Source organism: Drosophila obscura, unplaced genomic scaffold (assembly GCF_018151105.1).
Source record: "Drosophila obscura isolate BZ-5 IFL unplaced genomic scaffold, ASM1815110v1 contig_73, whole genome shotgun sequence".
Lineage (NCBI taxonomy): Eukaryota > Metazoa > Arthropoda > Insecta > Diptera > Drosophilidae > Drosophila > Drosophila obscura.
Genome location: NW_024542865.1, coordinates 9736880 through 9758990, shown reverse-complemented (window position 1 = coordinate 9758990; position 22111 = coordinate 9736880). Strand labels below are relative to the sequence as shown.

The 22111-nt window shown below is 38.5% G+C and overlaps 2 protein-coding genes across 21 annotated transcripts; one reads left to right on the top strand and one right to left on the bottom strand.

The window, feature by feature from the left end:
- Positions 1–472: 472 nt before the first annotated feature.
- LOC111068649 (troponin T, skeletal muscle) lies at positions 473–10339 on the bottom strand. 20 transcript variants are annotated; one of them, XM_022358292.2, is made up of 10 exons: positions 10236–10339; positions 7531–7578; positions 6720–6768; positions 4520–4543; positions 3464–3836; positions 2459–2677; positions 2295–2387; positions 2142–2222; positions 1446–1524; positions 473–1126 (listed from the first exon to the last, which is right to left on the bottom strand). In XM_022358292.2, the coding sequence occupies exons 2-10, from the start codon at positions 7541–7543 to the stop codon at positions 870–872; spliced, it is 1188 nt and encodes a 395-aa protein (XP_022213984.1). In that variant the 5' UTR covers positions 7544–7578; positions 10236–10339; the 3' UTR covers positions 473–869. The 20 variants fall into 20 exon arrangements, with proteins under 20 accessions (XP_022213984.1, XP_022213986.1, XP_022213980.1 ...); XM_022358294.2 differs by having other exon boundaries at positions 3467–3836; XM_022358288.2 differs by lacking the exon at positions 1446–1524 and adding an exon at positions 1952–2030 and having other exon boundaries at positions 6724–6768.
- An 8967-nt stretch (positions 10340–19306) lies between these two features.
- LOC111068699 (late secretory pathway protein AVL9 homolog) lies at positions 19307–21917 on the top strand. The gene is made up of 4 exons (XM_022358374.2): positions 19307–20402; positions 20465–20866; positions 20925–21105; positions 21180–21917. Exons 1-4 carry the CDS (start codon positions 19346–19348, stop codon positions 21730–21732), a joined length of 2193 nt encoding a protein of 730 aa, XP_022214066.1. The 5' UTR covers positions 19307–19345; the 3' UTR covers positions 21733–21917.
- Positions 21918–22111: the final 194 nt, after the last annotated feature.

The window sequence follows — 22111 nt, the reverse complement described above, 5'->3', positions numbered from 1 at the left end:
ACCAAGATAGTGCCGCCCCAGGGCCAAAATGTAGCGTTCAACGAAAAAGTATAGCATACTTAAGTGCTGCTGCATTATTGAAGTTCGCTGTAAAAATTGTAGATTTTCCAATTTTCCTAAATGTGTTAAGGATCAAAAAGCACACTTTCCAATTAGTCAGTAGAAATTCGGAAAATCTAAAAAATAAATACAAAGCGCTGCGCAATTTACTGCTCTTCAGTAGAGTTCTATATCGTAGATATGTATCTTTTCCATGTTTTCCGGCAATATTTTTGTAACTGCTGCAGACTGCCAATATCCAGCATTTACTTCTTGACCTTTCTCGCATAGCAGCAGAGATGTGGCACAGTACAGAGAAAGAGCAGACATATACATATGTATGTTCCCCATATCCAATAAGTATTCGCCCTGGAGAACGAATGCTGAGAGATCGACCCGATCGACGCACAGACATACACACAAACAACAGGAATTGTTCATAGATATGATGCCATAACACACTTTAATATCTTGATTGCTTTCTTTCTTTTGGTTTTTTGTTTGTTTGTTGCAGTTGATGATGGTTTTTGTTCTCTGGTATTTTGACTTAGTTGGTGTTGGTTTTGATGTTTTATTTGAAAGAAATTTTTACATTTCTTGTTTCAATTTGATAAGTTCAATAAAAAAAGTTGCTCAAGTTGATGTTTGTTTGTTTTGCAAGAATAATAAGTATGTTTTCGAATAAGCTAAGATAATAACTATTTAGTTCATTCTTTTACTTTTATTAAAATTGTTTGGCTTTGGTATTTTTGCTTGGTATTTAAATGTAGAGTTTGTTTTACGAAAAAGACGGGGGGTGGTGGTGGGGAACGAATGAGTTCAGAGTTGGCTTATTCCTCTTCCTCCTCCTCTTCCTCCTCCTCCTCCTCCTCTTCCTCCTCCTCTTCCTCTTCCTCCTCCTCTTCCTCCTCCTCTTCCTCCTCATCCTCCTCAGCCTCCTCATCCTCCTCTTCGACGACCTCCTCCTCGACTTCCTCATCATCCTCAACGATGTCCTCATCGGCCTTGGCATCTTCCTCGCCCTCGGGTGTCTCGGGCTCACCGGCCTTCTTGCCTGGTCGCTCGCCGAACCACTTTGGCAGTTTGGCTGTATTTGAAGTAGAACAAAAAAAGACACAATCGATTAGCATTTGATCGATCCACCAATATAGTAGTTTTCTACTACGAATGGGGAAAAACTCTAGCGGATGGGTCTCAGACGAACAGGAAAATATAATACAATACATGGCACGACAATGAACAGAAGGATGAATGTTGTTCTGTTGTTGTCGTCTCTGGTGGAGATGCTCTGGGGGCGACACAGTCGACACAGCCACAGCCCCCACCCCCACCCCCATTCACTGTGCTGATGCCATTGGCAGTGGCAGTGGCAGTAGAAGTATTAGTTAGTAGAGCACAGTACATACATTTTTGACGGCCGGTGTATTGGTCCTTCTTCTCGTTCCAGATCTTCTCGTTCGAGTCCTTGGTGATCGCATCAAAGCCCTGTCGTTTTGTGTGTTTGGTGTGTGTGTTTTTTTTGGGATGCCGTGTTTTTGGTTGGGGTTTTTTTAAATGAATGTTACGATACGCAGCGCACACAAGTAAAGTTGACAATTATGAAATATAGTTTACATAAAACATAGAAAGAAAAATAAACAGAGAGTAGACGTTAGGTGAGTTATTGTGGTCAGTCGCCCAATTCCCGTCCCCGTCCCCGTCCCACCCTAACCCTAACCCATTTCCATTCCCATTCATTCTAAGCTGCTTCATCCGTTCGCTCCCAACCAACCCTTTGATGTGACTGTACTTTGGTAATGATTGGACATAGTTTTATGGATTAGACATAGATAGATAGGTAGAGAGACACACGTAGACATGGAGATTGGAGATGGCACACTATGAGCCATGTGATCGCTTATCGGACGCTTACATTTTGTACGCTGAGTAAATCTTTCCTGTCTTTCTTGCCAGGTCTTTTCTAAGGTTTCCGCATAGACCGTATTATAGCCCTATATTATTGATATGATATTGAGATATACATTGAAAATATACATAGTAGAAGCAAGAGAAACCCAAAAAAAAACCAAGTCTAATCGCGTGCCAGGCAACTGAATACTTACACCCTCGAAGAGCTTCTTCTTGTCGTCGTATGAGCGTGTATCGACACGTCGCTCATATTTGGAGGCGACTTGAATCTTGGGCTGCAAGTGCAAAGATAAATCGCGTATGAGTCAGATATCGATATCGGAATATAGGAGTATCGATCGACTTACCGGGTATTTGCCAGTCAAAGCTTCTGGGTCGAGACCCTTCTTCAAGGCTTTGTGCCTGAGCTGTTGCTTCTGTCTTTCCTTCAACTCTTTCAACTGGAATCGGGGAGTTTATTTCACTAATGCCATGGAGATAATGGAGGGAGGGGGGCTTGATTGGTACTCACATCGTAGTCCTGACGTTTCTGCCTTTCTTCCAAGTCATACTTCTCAGTTTCCAATTTGACGATGAGCTCCCACAGCTCCTGTGCCTTCTCGCGCAGCTTGGACTCGCCCAAGCCCTCGATGGCCAGTGGCTTGATGCGGAACGACAGCGAGATCTTCTTCTCCTCCTCCAACTGTTCCTTAGTCTTGTTACGTTCCATGGCGGCGGACGAGAGTCCCAACTATTTTTTGTTTTGTTTTCATGTGCGTGCAAGTTTTTTTTTGTTTTGTTTTGTTTTTGGTTTTTTTTTAATTTTTTTAATATTTGTTTTTAATGCAGACACATTTCGTTGTGTTTTTGGTTTTATTTTGTATTTTGTGGTACGTGTGGTACAAGTGAGAGAGACAAACAGTGAGAGAGAGAGACACACACAAGAGAAGAGCGCATGGAGCGGAAGAGGAAGTTGCGATTGTTTTTTATTGTGTTTGTTTGTTTGTTTGTATGTGTGTGTGTGTGTGTGTGTGTGTGTTTGTTTGTTTGTGTGTGGAGGTGTACGGATAACGGATATACATGGGCATACATGCGTGTTTTTGCAAAAGAAAAAGGAAAAAACAAAGAGTTTTTTTGTTGTTTCAGTTTCACATTTGTGTAGGGTTGGGTTGGGTTTGGTTTAATTTGATTTGTTTTGTTGTATGACAAGCAAGGATGCGATACGATACGAGTTTTGATGGATGGGACACAAACGATAACGATAACGATCACGATTAACGATCAATGATCGAGGATCAACGATCAGCGATCAATGACGACCAACAATAAGGGCAATCGATGAGAGAAAATATAATTGATGTGTATTGTTTGTTTGTTTGTGAGTAAGTGTGTTTGGTGCGAATCGTATGTGAGAGAATAAAAAAGAAAACAAAACAAGACGCAAAATGATATAGCCAAAAACCAGAAAAAAAAATAAAATATATGGTTGGGGGGAGGCGTATCAGTAGGGTGCATTGATGGAATCTCATATAATTACCACGCCTGCATCCTTCTTTGCAATGGTGAAGTTGGGGCCCTTCTTGTCCTTGTCCTTCATGGCCTGCAACATAGCCTGGCGCTTCTTCTCGGCGTCCTCGAGGCGCAAGCGCTTCTCCTCGATCTCGCGCTGCTTCTTCTCCTCAGCCTCGCGGACGCGGCGCTCCTCCTCCTCCTTCTTGCGCTGAGCCATCTTCTGCTCCTCCTCGGCGCGGGAGATCTTGCGCTTGGCCTGCTTCTCCTTCAGCTTCTTCAGCTCATCCTCCTCCTTGGATCTCTGTTTGCGCCATTCGCTGATGTATTCTTTCAGCTGTTCATCGAGATCGGATCGCTTCTGGTCCTGACGCTTGATGAACTCTGGATCGCCCTCACCTCTGGATAGTGTCAAGACAGGGTTAAAGGAGGGGGAAACAAAATAATCAATTAGTTTTCGTTCATCAAGTGGCGGGCTGTTCTTTTTTATTCTTTTGTTTTTTGGTTTCTTTTAGATAGCCACTAGTACTACGAATAATGTCTAAATACTAAAATTAATTACAGCATTTTGATAGAACTTCTTAAGGCCTGTTTATTTTATTTTATATATTTTTTTTGTTTGGTCTAAATGTCGGGTATTTAAATACATACTAATCTTTATTGAGTTTTATTTATTATTTTCTTTACAATTAGTAGCCATCAAAGAGCTGATGTGAGAAAGCATTAGATTTTCTACGTTCTACTGAGGACAATTCTACTCTAGTTAAAAAAAAATAATAATGAAACTTAACGGAAACACGCCAAAAAATGAAACGATTATTAATCGGTTCCATGGCGCCGCTTGAGGTGAGTTTTGTGGTGAGTAATTGTGGAATTGACTGGAGTTCAGTTGAGTAGTGGTACAGAGGTACAGTCTAAACTATTTTTGAGTCTTGTGTGTGTTTTTTTTTGTATTGGGTTGCTTATTTGTACGAACAGGCGGGATTAATTGTGGACGATCTTAACATAACACTAAGGTGTTAGTTTCGGTTAGCATTCTTGTTTTTCATTTGTGGTTCACATTTGTTTTTGTACATAGACTTACTCGGCTGGTGTCTGAGGTGGTTTTCTATACGTGAGGCATTGAGGTGGCAACAAACATGGAGGTGGTGATATTTTTTATACATATATAGATTTGGTTTTGTTTGTTTGTTTTGTGTTTCAAAAATTGACAATTTCACGGTGTTTTTTTGGGTTTCGGTTTGAAAATTTCATACAAAATTTAATTGGATTTTTAATGTATATATATATTTTTTTGCAAACAAAAAAGAACGTTGAAAAGAAAGAGAAAAACATTTTTTTGTTTAAAAAATTCATTTGCAAAATGGTTTTGGTTGGTTTGTTGTTTTTTTTTTTTTTTTGGAAACGAAATGAAAGAAGAAGATAAGATGGAGAATATATATAGAGAGAGATATTTGTTCTTTGTATAAAATAAAAACAAAATTATTTATTTCGTGGTAAGTGCGTATTTGTTGTTTCTTTTGTTGTTGTTTTCTGTTTTGTTGTTGTTCTAAAGAAAACTAAAAAAAAGGTGAATAAAATCGAAACGAAACGAAATTCCAAGCAACGATTCTTTGTACAGTATGAACTGGAGCTGGTTCTGGAACTGGTACTTGGTACTGGAACTGGTTCTCTGATGCATGGTTTGTTGGTTGCGAGAGATAGAGAGATATATTGTCGAAAGAGAGCAGAAATATACACAAACAAGTTTTTTTGTCTCTTGGGTTTTTTTCTTTTTTTTTTGGTAATTGGCAAACGAGCAATGGTTTTTGGGCATTTCAAAAAAGATTTGTGGAAATTTTGTGGATCATTCTGTTTTTGGAAACAATTGTTTACAGATCTGCGGGATTTGTGATATCAGATTCGATAGGATTTTGTTTTGTTATTGTCTCGAAACAAATACGAATTACATTTGATTTAGAATTTCGATTTTTTTAAACTTTTGATTTGGTTTCTTTCTTTCTTCTTTTCATTGGTTTTCTCACACAATTTACTTACTTCCTGTAACAAGAAAGAGAATCAAAAAGAGATGGAAGAGAGAAAGAGAGAGAGAAACATAGTTCAATGAGATCAATGAGATATTTCCAAGTCTGAAAGGCAAGAACATTTTGGTTTTTTTTTTGCTAAGCCAGGCCAGCGATAGGCGGAAAGAGAGTTAACTTTTTGCCAAAAGTTTGTTTTAGAGTTTTAGATTTAGAAATGTATTTAATTTTATCTTTTTTTTGGAAATTTATTTTCTTGCTGCTGGGAATTCGGGGGAATAGACAGATAGACATGTTGCAGCTGCAGACAGATAGACAAAAGACAGGTTACGTATACAAAAATACACAATAATAAGTATGTATATATATGTAGTATATGGAAAGCTATAGGTTCCAATCTGGGGGGCGGATGGGTTCAGCGCTTGGTATGGTGGGGGGATACATATATCTTTTAAGTATATACACAGTTTGATTTGCTAATTTGTTTGCTTAGGAAGGGGGGGAGATGGGGGACAGAACTATGAGCTCGTTGCTTGAGTGATTGGGTGAAAGGTGTGAAGGAGTGAGTGAAAAGGTTCGATGGTGGTTTTCCAGGTTCCATTAGTAAGATTTTTGTACAATTAAGTCAAGATTTTGTATATGTAAATTTAAAATTTTTTTTCTTTCTGCTTTGATAGACGCACACAACAACACATTGAAAACAAAAACCAAAGGAAATAACATAAATGTACAACAGAAAAGGAAATCATAATTCATAATGGTATAATTAATAAAAAAATTAAGATTATTTACAGATTACAGACAAGTACAGAAAACAAAATTTTGTTGGGTTGGTTTCTGGTGTGGAGGTTGGGTTTTATGTTTAGGCTTTTGGGGTGATACACAAAAATGGTGAGGAAAGGGCATTTTCTACAGTTTTATCAAAAATTTGTTTGTTTGCTTGTTTTTTTTTTTTTTTTTTTTTTTGGTTTGTCAGCATTTAGCGTACATTGACAACAAAAATATACAAAAATACAACACATATAGAAAATTGTTGGAGTAAAATAACAAAAAATTACGCAAAAAAAATAGATTTGGTTTGGATAAATCAAAAAAAAGGAGCGACAAAAATATTTATATTTATGTGACACAAATAGGGAGGGGGGAGGTAAATAGTACAGAGATACAGATACGAGTATATAAAATGAACACCAATCGAGTTCTTGAGGCTGCTGCACCAAAACCAACAAAAAATTTCGACACAAATTGGCAACAAAAATGTACTTACGTCTCCTCTCTGGTCTCCTCGACAACCTCCTCCTCCTCGGAGCTGCTTTGGTGTTCGTAATTAAACGGAGTTGTTTAATTATAACAGTATTACATGTGTTTTATTTTTCGTGTTTTTTTTTTTTTTGTATATTTATTATTTGGTTTGACGAGTGAGAGTGCAAGAGTGCAAACGGGTGACGTGACACACACACACACAGGTACAGGTACAGGTGCAGGTGCAGAGGTGATTGTCGATTGGTTGTTGAATTGTTGTTGATTTTGTGGTGTTGTTGTTGAATTGTTGTTCGATTGGTATTAATTGATTTCGAAAGAAACGAAACGACAGCATTAGCGGTTGATCGAACATAATCATGGAAGGATAATGGTTGGTGGTTCACGGTTAGGTTTCGTGGTTCGGGGTTCGGTTTTGGGTTGTGGTTGTGGTTTCCATGAGAGAATGCGTGGAAATAGACGAAAGGAATACAGATCAAAATAGGTGCCACATGGGTATATCAAAAGTGTATGTATAGTGGCATGTACGGTGGCGTACACCAGACGTGTTCAAAAACTTTCTTACAAAAATTCACAAAAAATTCGTTGTTGACAATATTTCAAAATAATTTCAAATTAGTAGTGGGAACATATGTAGGTGGTTCTTTAAACTTGAATACTTCTCTTTGAACTTTAACTTTAACTTGAACTAACTATAATTCTTATCATTTAGCACTAGGTATCACTTCTTAACACTTTGATTACTCTCCACGTCGGACGCGTCGTATACTTATTATTTTCAAGTCATGGAGCGTCTCCGGGCTCTGCTACTTACGTGTACTCTTCATCGTCGGACATGGTTACGGTTTAGGGTTGAAAAAACCTGCAAGAATAATTTGGAGAAGAAAAATGTTCGGTTAGGTTTTGCTGGTCGTGATTTCGTTCAGTAATTTCAACAAAAGTATCCGCCAGCAACAACAAACAACGTTCGTTTTTTTTCCTATGCCTATTGCCTTGATAGGACTCTATAAATAGATAGATATGTCTCTCTATATGTATGCCTGTGTCTATGTACGTGTGTGTGGGTCTGCTGTCATAAGATATATATTTATATACACCGCATATACATGCATGTGTATGTATATATAGGGAGAGGAACCTGTCTTTATATAGCCGGCAACAATGTCGTGTTCTCACATCATAATCTTCCACAACAACAATAAATTCCTGTGGCTCTGTTGCCTCTAAAATTATTTAATTTTCTGGTTCTATCTTTATAATAAGACACATGTGTGAGTGTGTGTGTGTGCGAGGGAGAGCGCCATAGTATGATCTATATACATAGTACGTATAGCGGTGTTTTTCTTCAATTTTTCTTTCAATGCGTTTCCCGTTAAAAATAGACTTTGTGGCACGTATTGAATTTCCCTTTTGGCATCCAAAAGCTGCGCAAAAGCTTCGACGAAAGCTTATTCTGATTTTTGGTTGAGTTTCGAAAATTTTGTAAATTTTTTTTACCTTGGCACTAAATCAGAAATCCTAGAAAAGCTTCTCGGTTATATATATGTATATATTTTCATGGGTGTGTGTGCCAAAGAAAAGCAAAATAAATTTCAAATGCCATTCATAGATCGCTCTCTAAATATTTATACTAAATATATTCCTCATATTATTTATGGTTCTATATATTTGTAGTATAGAAACCTGGGCGTGTGTGTGCGGCACATTTCATATGCAAAAATGTCTAAAATTTCATAAGATTTTTTCCATTTTTATTCCTTTTTGCATTTTGCATTGGAGTGCAGTTTCAAATACTTATTTTTAGCGACTCACAAACTGGGTCAGTTTTGGAGAATATGGGTACACGCGGAATGCAATGTTGCCGGAAAACCTTTTTTACATCTACAAATTCTTGAGAAATGAGAACCTCTCTTCGTGGTAACCCACAAAAACATATCAAACTTTCTGGCTAGCAGATATGAAACGATCTGTCTCAAAAAATTCACGATAATCCATAATTATATATAAAGAATTCTACTGTTCCATTCTGCATTAATACTAATATAATATAATGCTGAAAGCACCAAAAAAAAAAACACAATTGTGTCTTTAAATGAAAGTTTCTTCCTGATTATAGGATTTCTTTTTTAACCTTTTTATATGGGACTTTGAGTTTTTGTTAGGAACTTTTTTTTGTATGAATCTATTGTCTCTAAATTGTATACAATACTTTTTTAATTTTTTTCCTTTCGCTCTTCACTTTGCTTCCTGGAATTATCCTGTTTCTCAACAGATCTCCAATATCCTTAAATACTATCTCTTGCAGTGCTTTCCTCTCATTGCCGCTCATTCATTTTACATTTACCAAAAAGCTCTACAGGTTTCCATTTATAGAAATCTAATTTCCAGACTCTCCAGATCTATGTATATCTGATGGCTGCCTGTCGGGCGTGGGTGGATCACATCTACATCTACATTTCTTTCTCTTTCTTTATCTACTTCGACATCTACATCTCCATCTCTTTCTCTATCTCTATGTCTATGTCTTATCTCTGTCTCAATGGCGCCTGCGCTGATTGTGGCCACAGCTGCCAGAGACGAAAAGTATCTTTTTATCTGTATATCTGTGCGGCTGTCTGTGCCAGCGTGTGTGTCTTGGACATTTAGCCAAGGTAAAAACACACACACACGCAGAACGAATTTATTTTTAAAATTCGAACAAAATGAAGAAAAAAAAATTAAATTTCCTCTCAGATCATATAACACTTTTTGGTTTTTGGTACGACTCGACGCTCGAATCGGATGTATATATATATTCCTGTCTTGCTGTGGTTTTTTTTTATTGTTGTTCCTATTTTGTTGTTGTTGTTGTTGTTGCTGCTGCTGCTGCTGCTGCTACTGTTGTTGTTGCTTTTGTTGTTTCTTTTGTAGTTATTGTTGTTGCTGCTGCTTTTTCTTTTGAATTTGCTTTTCGGGTTTTCTTTGGCTTTTGATGTTGTGGTTGCAAATGCCTGGGGAGCAGTCGAATATAAGTATTTTTAGCCATTGCGCCAGGCAAAAACCAAAACGAAAAAAATTGTACAAAAAAAAATTCAAATACATTTTGCATACAAAAAAAATTGGAAAAAAATTATCATTTTTCTGCAGAGTTTTGACGGTTCATTTGATTTCACTTTATTTCGATTTCGGTTCATTCAGTTTCACTTTAAAAAAATTGCCAACAAAAAAAAACGTAACTGAAACAGGATTATATAATGCGGAGGAATTCCAATTTCCAATGTTGTTTCGATTTGTTGTTGATTTAAATTGTTCGGTTGATTGATGGATTTCCTTGCTGTTCTGTTTTGTTACGACAAAGGATTTTTTCGTTTTATGTTCGATTTAAAGTTTGGTTCATGGTTTTTTTTTCGCTTTTCGAAAAGTTTTTGTTCATTTTTTGTTTTTTCTTTCGGTTTGACACACTCTTTTTTGATTTTGGGCAGGAAGAAGCAGCAGCAGTAGAGCAGTAGAAGGAACAGAAACAGAAAAAAAAAAACTTACTTAGGGAAAAAGAAACAAATTGAAATCTCAACTAAAGTCCGAGCAGCTGACGTCGTAGGAGCGAATGCTGCGGTTCGACTAAACAGACTGACGATCCAAAGCGCTGCTACACGTTATGTTAAAGAATTTTTCATCGTTCGCGTTCGCGGAAAAGCATGAAAAGCATTTACCCCCCTGCTCAGCACCCCACTACCCCGCGAGTCCCTATACCAGAGGCCGCGCGAGTGCTATGCGATCGCCTGCTATATACCAGAATCGTCGCGTTAAACGAACGGGCGTGAAGAGGCCAGATATATGCCACGATGTGGCAACAAGTGGCCGGCCCAGGGGGAAATGGGGAGGGGGATGTGGCACTCAGTGACTAGGGGGATTTCGGCTGTGTGCGTGAGGGTGGGTGGCGGCAGCAATTTTCAGGTGGGCTGCAACTGAAACATAAACTTGCCTCACACATCCAAAAGATTCCAAAATGAAAATTTTCCAATTGGCCAGAGCGAGAGCGAAAAAGGAGGGGGTCGGAACAGATTTATATAGCATATTTATATGTACATAACTAGATCATGAGTATATAGCATTTTGGGTGCGTTGGTGGCTTTCGCTGGCTCTTTACACATTTGTTTTTGGAATCAAATATCGTTGAACATAAATTTCACAGCCATTAAAATTTGGTTGCCACTCAGTTGCATATAGTCATACATATGTACATATGTATGGACTATGTATAGGCTAGATATAGCCAGAGTTTCCAACTAGAAAATATTCGATATTCGCGTGTGTTCGTGTGACATATTCGACGGGAATTGTTGCAGCATTTGAACCCCATTTCGGCCCCAGAGTGCACGCCCTACAACTCTCCCTCTTTAAATACAAACCACTCACAATACATATCTGTACGCGTACGAATGTACATATGTATACTCGCATAAAGATCTGTATATACATATATATGTATGTATGTGGCCCAGTGCTGACGTCGCTCGGCCTTAGGTGGCCCCCATCGCATTGCCATTTGTCTAACACTTGAATCTATTCGTCATTGTTCTGATTTTCTCTTCTTTTTAGTTCTGTTTTCTTTTTTTTGTACAATTATCCAACGGATACTTTCGCCAAATAATTTTCTATGCCCTAACTCACATTAAAGTCACTTAATTAAGTCATTGGATTCATCCGCATATCGTATGTATATCGATTTGATCTGTAGCATAACTGGAACTTCTACTACATTTAGGCCCAAGAGCATTTGTTTCATTACTTGATTATTACTATTACTATTACCTCCGGAAGTGTAATCATTTTGGATATAAAATATAGTCGATTCAAGGAAGAACATCTGGGGTGAAAAAGCATCCTAATTTAAGATCCATCCATAAATGTGATACAACTTATAAAATTAACTAAAAATATTTATAAATCAGTAACTAAATATTTAAAATTAATATAATTATAATTGTTAATAAATATATTAAAATAGTGTAAGTATAATCCTTCTTTTTATGATTTTGGATTCCAGTACCTAGGTCTTACCTAGTACTTAGGTCTTACTAGCTTTTATTGTTAACATAAGTATTTCCAATCTTAGCTGTACCAATCAATCACCTAGGTCTTACCTTGTACTTAGGTCTTACTAGCTTTTATTGTTAACATAAGTATTTCCAATCTTAGCTGTACCAATCAACCTGTTCCTTACATTTTCATCTCACCGAAACCATGTGAGATAACAAATTTAAATTTTTTAACTTGTTTTACTTTTAAATTACAGAAAGTGTATATACATATGTATACCTGGTAATTACCATTCGATATTAAACGAAGAGTTTGAGATATATTAGTTTTTTTGGTCGTATTGGATGTGTGTAAGGCACAGAGGGCCTACCTTAAGCCACTAACCACTAACTTAAGCGCAGCTCTATGGGGAAAATTCCAATTTTTCAGGTATTAATTAATAACTTTTAAACTAAGCAAGATGTTTCGATGCGGTTTTTTTATTAATGTTATGTACACCCTTAGAAACATTTTTGGAAAATGAAAAATAAAAAAAATTTTATTTTTAAATAATATTAAAAATCGGAATATCTTTAATATTTATTGACTATAATACTCCTTTATACATAAAAATAAAGTTTTACTTTTGGAAATAGTTAATATTAATATAAATTTTCTTAGTTTTTTCTTAATTCATCTTCGAAATCCTCAAAAGTTTGATATGGGCCTTCAATTTCACATAATAAGGGGATTTAAAAATCGATGGGAAGGGCAAGACCTTTATACTTGCTGCTTGAATCAACAAAGAGACATTGCTCATGAGTTTTTGATAGAGCTGCTGCTTGTTTTTTAGCTCCTTCTCCTTTCAACAAGTAAGCCAACTTTGGATGAACAATTTGTCGATTATTGTTCCTATTTGAGTCGCTTTTGTATAACTTTGTTGTGCTTTTACAAAATATTAATAGAACACGCATAACTACAAAGTATTAGTACAACCATTACATAGTTAAAGCCCGTGTGTTAGCTATCCTTTTTAAATTTCACAAAAAGAATTTTTCGCGTTTGAATATTGGCAATTTGAAAATAGGCTGCAAAATATTCTAATCTTAAAGCAAGTGCTTTTCTACAGCAACAGCTGACTTTAACAGCTGTTAAACTTAACTGTGCTATGTTATATAACATTTTTGGTATTGGACTTTACAGTTTGAAGTTTTCTTAATTTTAATACTTTGAGAAAATGACTAAATACCCGAAAAATGAGGTTTTTCCCCATAGTGCTCTGGTGAAGGCGATCGAGCTGGAACGGCTAGTGCTGGTGTAACAAGTGAAAGAGAGACAGATATAGCGGAATAACAAACAGTTGCGAAAAAATTAAAACAGATAAAAAACAGAACCAATTCGAATAAAATGGCTAATAGGCGGAAAGAGGATAAACGGAGTGCAGCGACTCCGATTCCAATTCCGGCGCTTACGTAAAATAACGTCTTAAATATATTGTATAGCTTACATAAATCATAAGATCACATATATTATATATGTACATATATACTGACAGAGTACCGATTATAAAAGTAGAGGCGCGGCATGAGCCGCGGCTACCAACGTTCCCATTCGTTGTAATTATAAAACCCAAAATTCTCTAGAACATTCTATAAATAAAGAGTTGGCTGGGAATACAATATATTAAGTTATAAAGATATTTTTGCTGGTTGAATTAAAGCCAATTGACTAATTTTAAGCTTAAACAAAAGAAAAATACAATTCCAATTTTGCATGCAACAAGGAAGCGTAATATGCATAAGCTGGTTGGGATTTGAAAAATATTTTTACAAAGAGTGTGAGTTTGTTAAGAGAGTTTTTCTATATGTATCTATGCATTTATAAAAAGTAAGAATCTTTATAGTTTTTCGATATTTTGTTGCATTTCTACACACAAACAAAAGAGAAGATTGATCTATAAAATACTTTTTGTGTCTATTGTCTAGGGCCTAGATAATGTGCTTGAGAACAATCATGCAGACATCGGCTTAGAAGTTGCGTATACGAACAAAATTTATATAAAAAGTGTTTGAAATGTGATTTACATTTAAATTCACACATTTTGTAGATCAGATCCCAGACTTGTCTAATAATAATAAACTTATCGCACTATTAATGTATATAGTTGGATTGTTAAGATTTTTGTTTTGATTCGGCTGTGGGAGGTAAACGTATCCGCTTGCCTCTTAAATTTAGAACATTTTTGTATCTGCATCTTAGCCGTGTGTACCGAGACGGTATGCACAATACAAATATACATATTATATATATATCAAGATATGTATCTGTACAGCTGTATCCGTTGGATATGGGTCGTCCGGTTCGGTCTAGGTATCATGCACTGCTTGCCAAATTGTTGAATGCAATGCGACACAGGTGGGCAGGGAAGAAAAGTCGGGTGCTATAGGATAGCAAAAAGCATGTCTGCCACGGGTACGAGTATATCCAGCACAGACATCGAGCAGAATCAGTTGAGCATTTCATTGCCATCTGGCTGGGTTCACGTAACAATTTCCGTTCGATAAACAACTTTGAACTTATGGCAAACATCGGGCCAACTATTTCAATAATCTGTACAATTCTTGTACATAATATACATATATACTATGTCGGATATACATAAATATAGATACGGTGTGGGTATGCCTTCAACCGAATTTCAATTCGCATCATCTTCAGCATCAACAACCAGAATCAGGGAATAACAAATAGCACAGTTTTCGGATTTTTGTTGTTCTATTTTTGGCCATTTGTGTGGGCGCTCTCGTCTATAGCCTTCGGTTTTAGTGCCGCTCATATGCACGAAGTCTGCCACGTATGTACATATACATACATACATATATTTTGTGTGCATACATGTACGTGTATTTGTTTAAATATCTTATAGGTATCTATCTATAAGTAAGTCGGTAATATATCCATAGATCATGAATAACATAAACAATATCGCAAATCTGGAAAAATATATTTACAATACTTTAAAACATAAGTACTTATTACAACAACAGTCTCAAAAATAATTTGAAAACAGGAACTGCAAAAAATATACCATATTGAAGAGAATTTTTAAGTTTTGTTACATTAAAATTCTTGAAAAATCTCGATGAAAGTCTTTAAAAGTAATAATCATCTAAAAAATTTAAATTTTCCTCACCACCGAAATTTTTGAATCTATGGAATATTTGCGAATGTGTGCACTTTCCTTTCCATTTAATTAATTTCTCAGCCCAGCCCCATAAAACGAGAATATATATTTCTGATCCCATTATGCATGATTTTTTCATTGAATAGGAATGGTTCAGAGCAGTCCAGACCTCTGGACAGACAAACATATCTTGTAAAGAACAAACAACTCGCTGCGGTCCAAATTTAGATTCTGTATATTCAATAGTCGATTTAAAAATAAGTCTTAACTAAATTAAATGAAATGAAAACGAAAGAAAAAAATGAGAAGAAATCAAGAGGAGAAATAACACAGAAATATCCAAGAGGAAAAACACACATAAAAGAAACCCCAAAGAAAAAAGCAGAAAGTATAAAACCGTTTAGGAACGAAATCATATTTAGAAATTCTATATAGGGCTTATGTCTGTCCATTATATGTATAATATTACACGTTTATTTTCAGAATCATGTTTTTTTTTTGTGTTTCGGCTTGTTTACAATTTGAAATGTCCACTAAAATTTAAATTTCAAAAAGAGGAAGAGGAGAAATGCGCAAGACTTCTACAGTTCTGCATTTTATGAACACTATTGACTGGCTCTTTTTAACATTGCGAATTAAAATGGCAATGACTCAATTTACTAAAATTTTATAAATAATTCAAGTAAAAGGCTGAAGTATTATCATATATTGTAGAAAAATCATAGACGCTTTATTTACTTATATACGGTATAAATATGAGCAAGGAGGAGAAGCCTGTGCTTTATAGTAAGATATTTCCATAAGCTTTCTATTTCGTTTAAATTCATATACACTGCCGCTCACTTGAAAAGCGGATCCTTCATTTTTCATAGATAAAGCTCGATTTCTTACAAAAAAAAGTTATTAAAGAAGTTCAAGTTATGTTTTATTTTTTTATATTAAAGTATACGCATACTTAAATATTTAAAATATACGTGGAAAAATATGCAACCTTATAGAACTTAAGTATATGCATTTTTGGCATTTCCATTCTAGCGTTGCGTTATATTCGTATGACAAAATGTTAAAAATAAATAAAGAAAAAGGTTAAGTACAAAGTTGCAAAACTCTGCGATTTTAGTAGGACTATCTGCATAATCATTTTTTTTACTGACATAATAAACATTGTAAATTTTTCAAGCTATTATCTACATACATATGTATGTATGTATAAAAACCTTTCCTGTTTTTTGTTGTACTATATCCACGAAGACATCTGACGTACGTAACTGGCGTTACATTACAAAGTTCCGCGGTAATAAACGTTAAAAGGGGACGCTGTGAGCCGTGACTTATGCCGCGCCTCTACTTTTATACCTGGTACTCAGTCAGTATATATGTATGTACATATATCTATAAGCTTAAGATTTATGTAAGCTATACAATTTAGTTAAGTATTTTACGTAAGCGCCGGAATTGGAATCGGAGCCATGCACTTCGTTTATCCTCTTTCTTATTTTATTTTATGTGTATTTTAAAATATTTTATCTGATTCCATTTATCTCTTACTTCTCACAGCAACACCAGCCGCTCTAACTCGCTCTAACTCGCTTTTACTGCACGAGACAGAGTGTGTGAGCGAGGGAGAGAACGAGTAAGCGGGTAGCAGAGGTAGCGTAGCCGCTGAAAATGTTTATGTCCCTTCTGGCTAAAACAATAATCTGATCTTAGCAAAATTCGGCAATCTGGTAGATATGGTCATTCTCTATGATTCTGCGTTTTCTCGTATCTTCAAAATTTTGGATACCACGGACTTTCGTTCTTTGTGGTGGCTCAAGTGGGCGGGGCGAAACACATGATATCACATGAGTCTGGAAACAAAATTTAGTTGCTTTAACTTTTATAAGCTCTGCGAACTAGAAGCTAATCGGGACCGACGCACGGACAGACAGACAGACATGGCTATATCGAATAGGCTATGGATGCTGATCAAGAATATATATACTTTATGGGGTCGGAAACGTTTTTTTCTGTGCATTACACACATCAAATCGGGTTCGACCACAAAACTAATATGTCCCTTAACTCATCGACTACCGGATATAAAAATATCCCGCTAATCGAGTTTCTGTTCATTTCTTTAGATATTTCAATATGTCAGAGACTTTGAGGGAAAACTTTTATCAAGAATCATTTTTCTTCTAAAAAATAATAGTAAAAGAAAACGTGACTATAAAAATACCATAAAATAACAAAAACGTGAACTTTTTAATAAGTATCACAACGAAGTTAATGAAATAATATGTCAATTGTGTAAATTAGTTATCTTTAAATAGATTTTGAACATAATATCGGAACAACTTTTCATGATTTTTGGCCTGTTGGACTTATTGGCAGAAATGCCCATATAGACACACATACATATGTACATATTTATGTACATTTTATATGTAAATTAGAGGGCAAGCCCCCTTCTCAATCGCTTCGCTCGTTCGCCAACCCCCAAGTCTTCTAAAGCTATTTATTTTTCTTTACTACAAATTTGTTTTAAATTTGTATCATTTTATTCATATTCATAAAAAACATAGCCTCGTGCATGAGGTAATCCTCGCTTTTGCCATTCAATTGAATACATCCAGCATTTCGTTTGACCGAATACGTATAATTTTGTAATGAATCTCATTAAAGACTTACATTTTCGTTTGAATACTCGTGCTGTTCTGTCCATGAGTTTTGGCCTGTTAATAGTAGAGAAGTTATCTCCTGCCACTTTGGATTACATGTAAACGTTATAAATAAACACGGTCGTCCACACTCCCGTAAAAAAAACATAGCATAACATGACATGGACATAATGATGATGGTAGAATTATAGAGTTACCAATTTCACCCGGTTCGCCATTATTGATAGCGACTCTCAAGTTAATATATTCTTCTGCACGCAGTTTCTTTTGATTATGCCGTATGAATTTCAGTCGTTCAATCTCTATTTTTGCGTACATGTCGACAATAAATTGTTGGAATAGCTCTCTATATCGTATAATAATGTTATCATGACCACGTCGAATTATCATACCGATACGCATAAAAATCCATCGAACTGACTTTCTTGTTTGTTTCGACTCCTGTTGCGGGATCTCGTTATTTTTGTTAATATTAATACAGTATCCCTTCCAGCTAATTATTGGCTATTGGAGAACGTCATATTATCTGTGTGTGTCGGCGATGAACTCAAGATTATTATTTCTTCTTTGAATCACAATTTCTTGAGTCGCCGTGCGATCGCCAACCATGATTCCAGCAACGTCGTCAACCACAGGGGCCTTGAATCTACGTACGTGCTCACCATCTGGTGTTTTATCAGGATTGATGACAATAGCGTTATTGTCACTTTCCAATTTGTGCATGTGTGATTTTAATAATTTCAATAATTCATTGTGCTGATTAAGTAATTTATCCAGCTTTCCAACTATACGCCTGGCGATTGGCGAGTGCGCAATTTTGGTCCTCACCACCCATGAAGTATATTTGTAAAAACTGATGTGCTTCGTTGGCCATTGGCAGCAATGAGCCTTGTGGTACACTTGTCCTTTAATTTTAATTTTTTCAGCAGTATTGTTGACTATTTCTGTTGCTCCGAACGATGTCATTTGGAAGCATGAATTGTATTTTCGAATTGACTTCAGGAAGATTTTTGAATTAGATGTCATGGCCAAAATTTCAGTCAGTGTATTTATGTATTTATAAATGTATTGAGCCATCTAAAATCGCAGCTGGTAAAATATGAGGTCTCTCCAAGTGCAATGATGGTGTTGCAATTTTCAAAAAACAATGTTAAATGATTCGATTCACCAAAAAAACAAGATTAAGTTCTTAAGCATGCATAAAACAGAAGACAAGATACGACCGTTGAAGTGAGAGTACTGAATTAGTGTTACAGTTTTGCTCGTCAGTGTATATAGAAGATAAAACGAATTTATTTTTCTCTTCAAAATATTTAAATTGTTGATAGTTTGGCGCTAGTTGCTCGCAGTGATGTGCGCCGCCCAAGCCGATATATCGATATGGGCATATCGATAGAACCCATGCGGCTTGACGTGCAACTGTGATAGTTGTTCGGAACAACCCCCCATCACCAACACACTGCAAATTTTTTTGAACAAAAAAACTCGGCAATTTTAGAAAACAAAAACAATTAGCGCGTGGAAAGAAAATAGACAATAACAAATAACAGTAGCGATTGCCATACACTTGGACACTGTGCTTGTACATGAGTGAGTGAGTAAGTGGCTGCTGATGTGGGTTTCGCAATCCTGACTGCTAGGCTTATCATTTGCCCACCACCTTTCGATTTGTCAATCGGGGAATTGTTTTAACCGCAGCAGAGCCTGACACAGCGCAGTGTATTTGTGTGTGTGTGTGTGTGTGTGTGTGTGTGTGTGTGTGTGTGTGGAGATCTGTCGCCGTCATGGCCAGTAGCACGGACCCGGAGAACAAGCCACCGATACTGCACATCCTGGTGGTGGGCTTCCACCACAAGCTGGGATGCCAGGTGGAGTTCTCCCATCCGCCGCTGATAGCCGGGTCCAGTGGCCGCAACGAGTGCCCATCCGGCTGGAAGTATTTGCCAACGCTGGCCCTGCCCGATGGATCGCACAATTTCCTGGAGGATACGGTGTTCTTTAATCTGCCCAGCCTGTACGAGCCGGCGGCCAGCATCTATGGCGTCTCCTGTTACCGCCAGATACCCGTGGAGAAGCTGAAAATCCGCACAGCCGATGTCACACGAAGCACAGTGCAGAAGTCGGTCTGCATATTGGCCCGCCAGCCCATCTACGGCTATATTGAGGTGAAACTGGCCCTGATAGCCGACGCATTCTTTGACCAGGGCGACTTCAGTTGCACGGACCTGCTGGTCAATGCGTATCAGCAGCTGAATGCCTGCCTGCTGGACGACGAGTCACATCGCCCGCTGCGTCACTTCCATGTGGGACTATCGCTGCGCGAAATCGTCCTACACTGGCGCCACAAGACACTGATACTCTTCAAGCTGCTGTTGCTGCAGCGTCGCGTTGTCTGCTTCGGCTCTCCGGTGCGTGGCATGTGTGTGCTCATACTGGGCATGGCCTCTCTGGTGCCGCGCCTGCTGGAGAAGGGCTTCCAGGAGGTGGCCTGTGTGCGCACCTCCCGCCCGCTCTCACCCATGCCAGACTTTACCGACTCCCTGCAACGCGAGGCGCAAGCCCTAGCCGCCGCCGTCGCCGCCTCCGAGGCTGGGGCCGCCACCCAGGACGAGCCCAAGCTGACGCCCGAAAGCGCAACGGCGGCCGAGGGCGAGGCAGAGGACCTGGCTCTAGTTTCTTCGGCCGCCTCGGCGGGTTCCCAATGCAGTGGCGACACCTCGCCCCACTCCACACCGAATTCGCAGTCGCAGGACTCGAATTTTGCATCCTCCTCGTCGCACCGGGACTCGAACGGACGCAACAGTTCGCTGACACGCGAGGCCAGCGTGGATACACTAGCCTGTAAGTGGAATCCGAATGAATCGCTCGTATCCATCAGTAACGTAACCCTCTGCATTCCATAGCCAATCTGGCCGCCCTGTGCTCCGTCAATCCGGATGAGTATCGTGCCCCCGTTTGCATCTTTGCCAGCGGCAATCTCTGCCTGCCGTATTTGTCGTTGCCCTACATGGATCTGCTTAGCGATCCTATGGTCCTCTCCTATGTCATTGGCACCTCGAATGTTCTGTTCCAGCAGAAGCGACAGCTGGCCGACGTTTTGGTTGACATTGAGGCGGCCAATCTGGAGGCACACGATCCGGAATTGCGTCGCCAGTTGGTGTTGAGCACCGAAGACTTGCGCTACATGGACTACATCATGAAGCACGTGCAAACGCCCAAGGAAGATGCGGAGGGCAGCGAGTATTGGATACGGGAACAGTTTCAGGGTTACATTCTGGCCCTACTACGCACCGCAGTGGCTCCAGGTAGGTGCCCCACCCCATGTTCCTGGACGGAACCCACTAATGATGAGTTCTTTGTTAGATTCCACGCCCAAGGACAGCGATCATTTCAATGCACACTTTATAGGCGCCTTTAAGCGCACCCAATGCTATCAGGAATGGTTTGATGTGCGACCCGAACCCGAATTTTTTGAAGCACTTCCCGCCGGCCATCCCTTTGCGGGCACCCTATCCGTGACGGATATGAAACTGAAGCTGGCGCAGTGAGTAACAGATCGATCCCACGCCTAATCATTCCCCAACTCACGTCTCTCTCTCTCTCTCTCCTCGCATTTAGGACCATGCAGAACAGCGAGAGTGGGCGTAAAATCAATCAGGCCGTAAACACCACAAGTCGAGCGGTTGGCGGTGCCATTTCGCAGGCCAAGGGCGCCTTCTCCAGCTGGTGGTCCTCGATAACAACAGCACCAGCGAATCCCGGCAATGGGGCCGGCACTGAAAGCGACGATGGCGAAGTTGCAGCAGCAGCAGCGGCGTCAGTGGTTGTGGCTGCTGCCCAAGAGATCTCAGTCACATTCCAGAATCACAAAGATGCTGAAGACTTGGATATAGCTGGGGTGAGCATACACCTGGCTGGCCAGGGCCAGGGCCAAGTCCAGGACAACAGCAACAGCGCACCCCTGGAGGAGGCGCACGAGTCGCGGAATGTGTCCATGGAGCAGCAGCAGGGCATTGTGGAGATCGGTCGCGAGGCAGAGCTGCTCGACAAGACCGAAGAGAGCCCACACTCGAGCATATCTCAGCAGCCGCTGCGGCCTGGCTGTGGCGCTGATGTGGCAGCCTCAACCTCAGCCCTGGAGCGTAACAGTGGAGACGTTTTCATTGTCTGAGGGGCAATACAGGGAGCAGGCAGAGCGGCATTGTATAAAACAAAAAACTTTACTAAGCAAATAATGATAATTATTTAATTTATTACGAAACAAATTTGTGTCTCAGTCTCAATCTCTCAATCGTTTTTCTTTTTATTTCTATATTTTTCTTCCCCCTAAATTGGCCAAAAAATAATATTATTTAATATTTATATGTAATCCCCTTGCCCACCCGCCACACACACACACACACACTCAATGTATGTATGTATATGTACTATATTCTATATGCTATATCCCTAAACCTCACATATGTAAAGCTAAACCGTTCCAAGTGCAATTTGTAATCCAAACAAAACAAAAACTTCATCCGCGTGGCAATAAGCAACTCAAAGAAATC

Excerpts from the sequence above, each read along its gene's own strand:
- LOC111068649 (XM_022358288.2), bottom strand. The coding sequence starts at position 7,553 with ATGTCCGACGATGAAGAGTACAC. Across the intron at positions 4,544-6,723 it reads GAGGAGACCAGAGAGGAGAC|AAAACCACCTCAGACACCAG; the intron begins GTAAGTACATTT and ends CCTCACGTATAG. Across the intron at positions 2,678-3,463 it reads CAAAGAAGGATGCAGGCGTG|TTGGGACTCTCGTCCGCCGC; the intron begins GTAATTATATGA and ends AACAAAAAATAG.
- LOC111068699 (XM_022358374.2), top strand. The coding sequence starts at position 19,346 with ATGGCCAGTAGCACGGACCCGGAGAACAAGCCACCGATACTGCACATC. Across the intron at positions 20,867-20,924 it reads ACGCACCGCAGTGGCTCCAG|ATTCCACGCCCAAGGACAGC; the intron begins GTAGGTGCCCCA and ends GTTCTTTGTTAG. Across the intron at positions 21,106-21,179 it reads ATGAAACTGAAGCTGGCGCA|GACCATGCAGAACAGCGAGA; the intron begins GTGAGTAACAGA and ends CCTCGCATTTAG.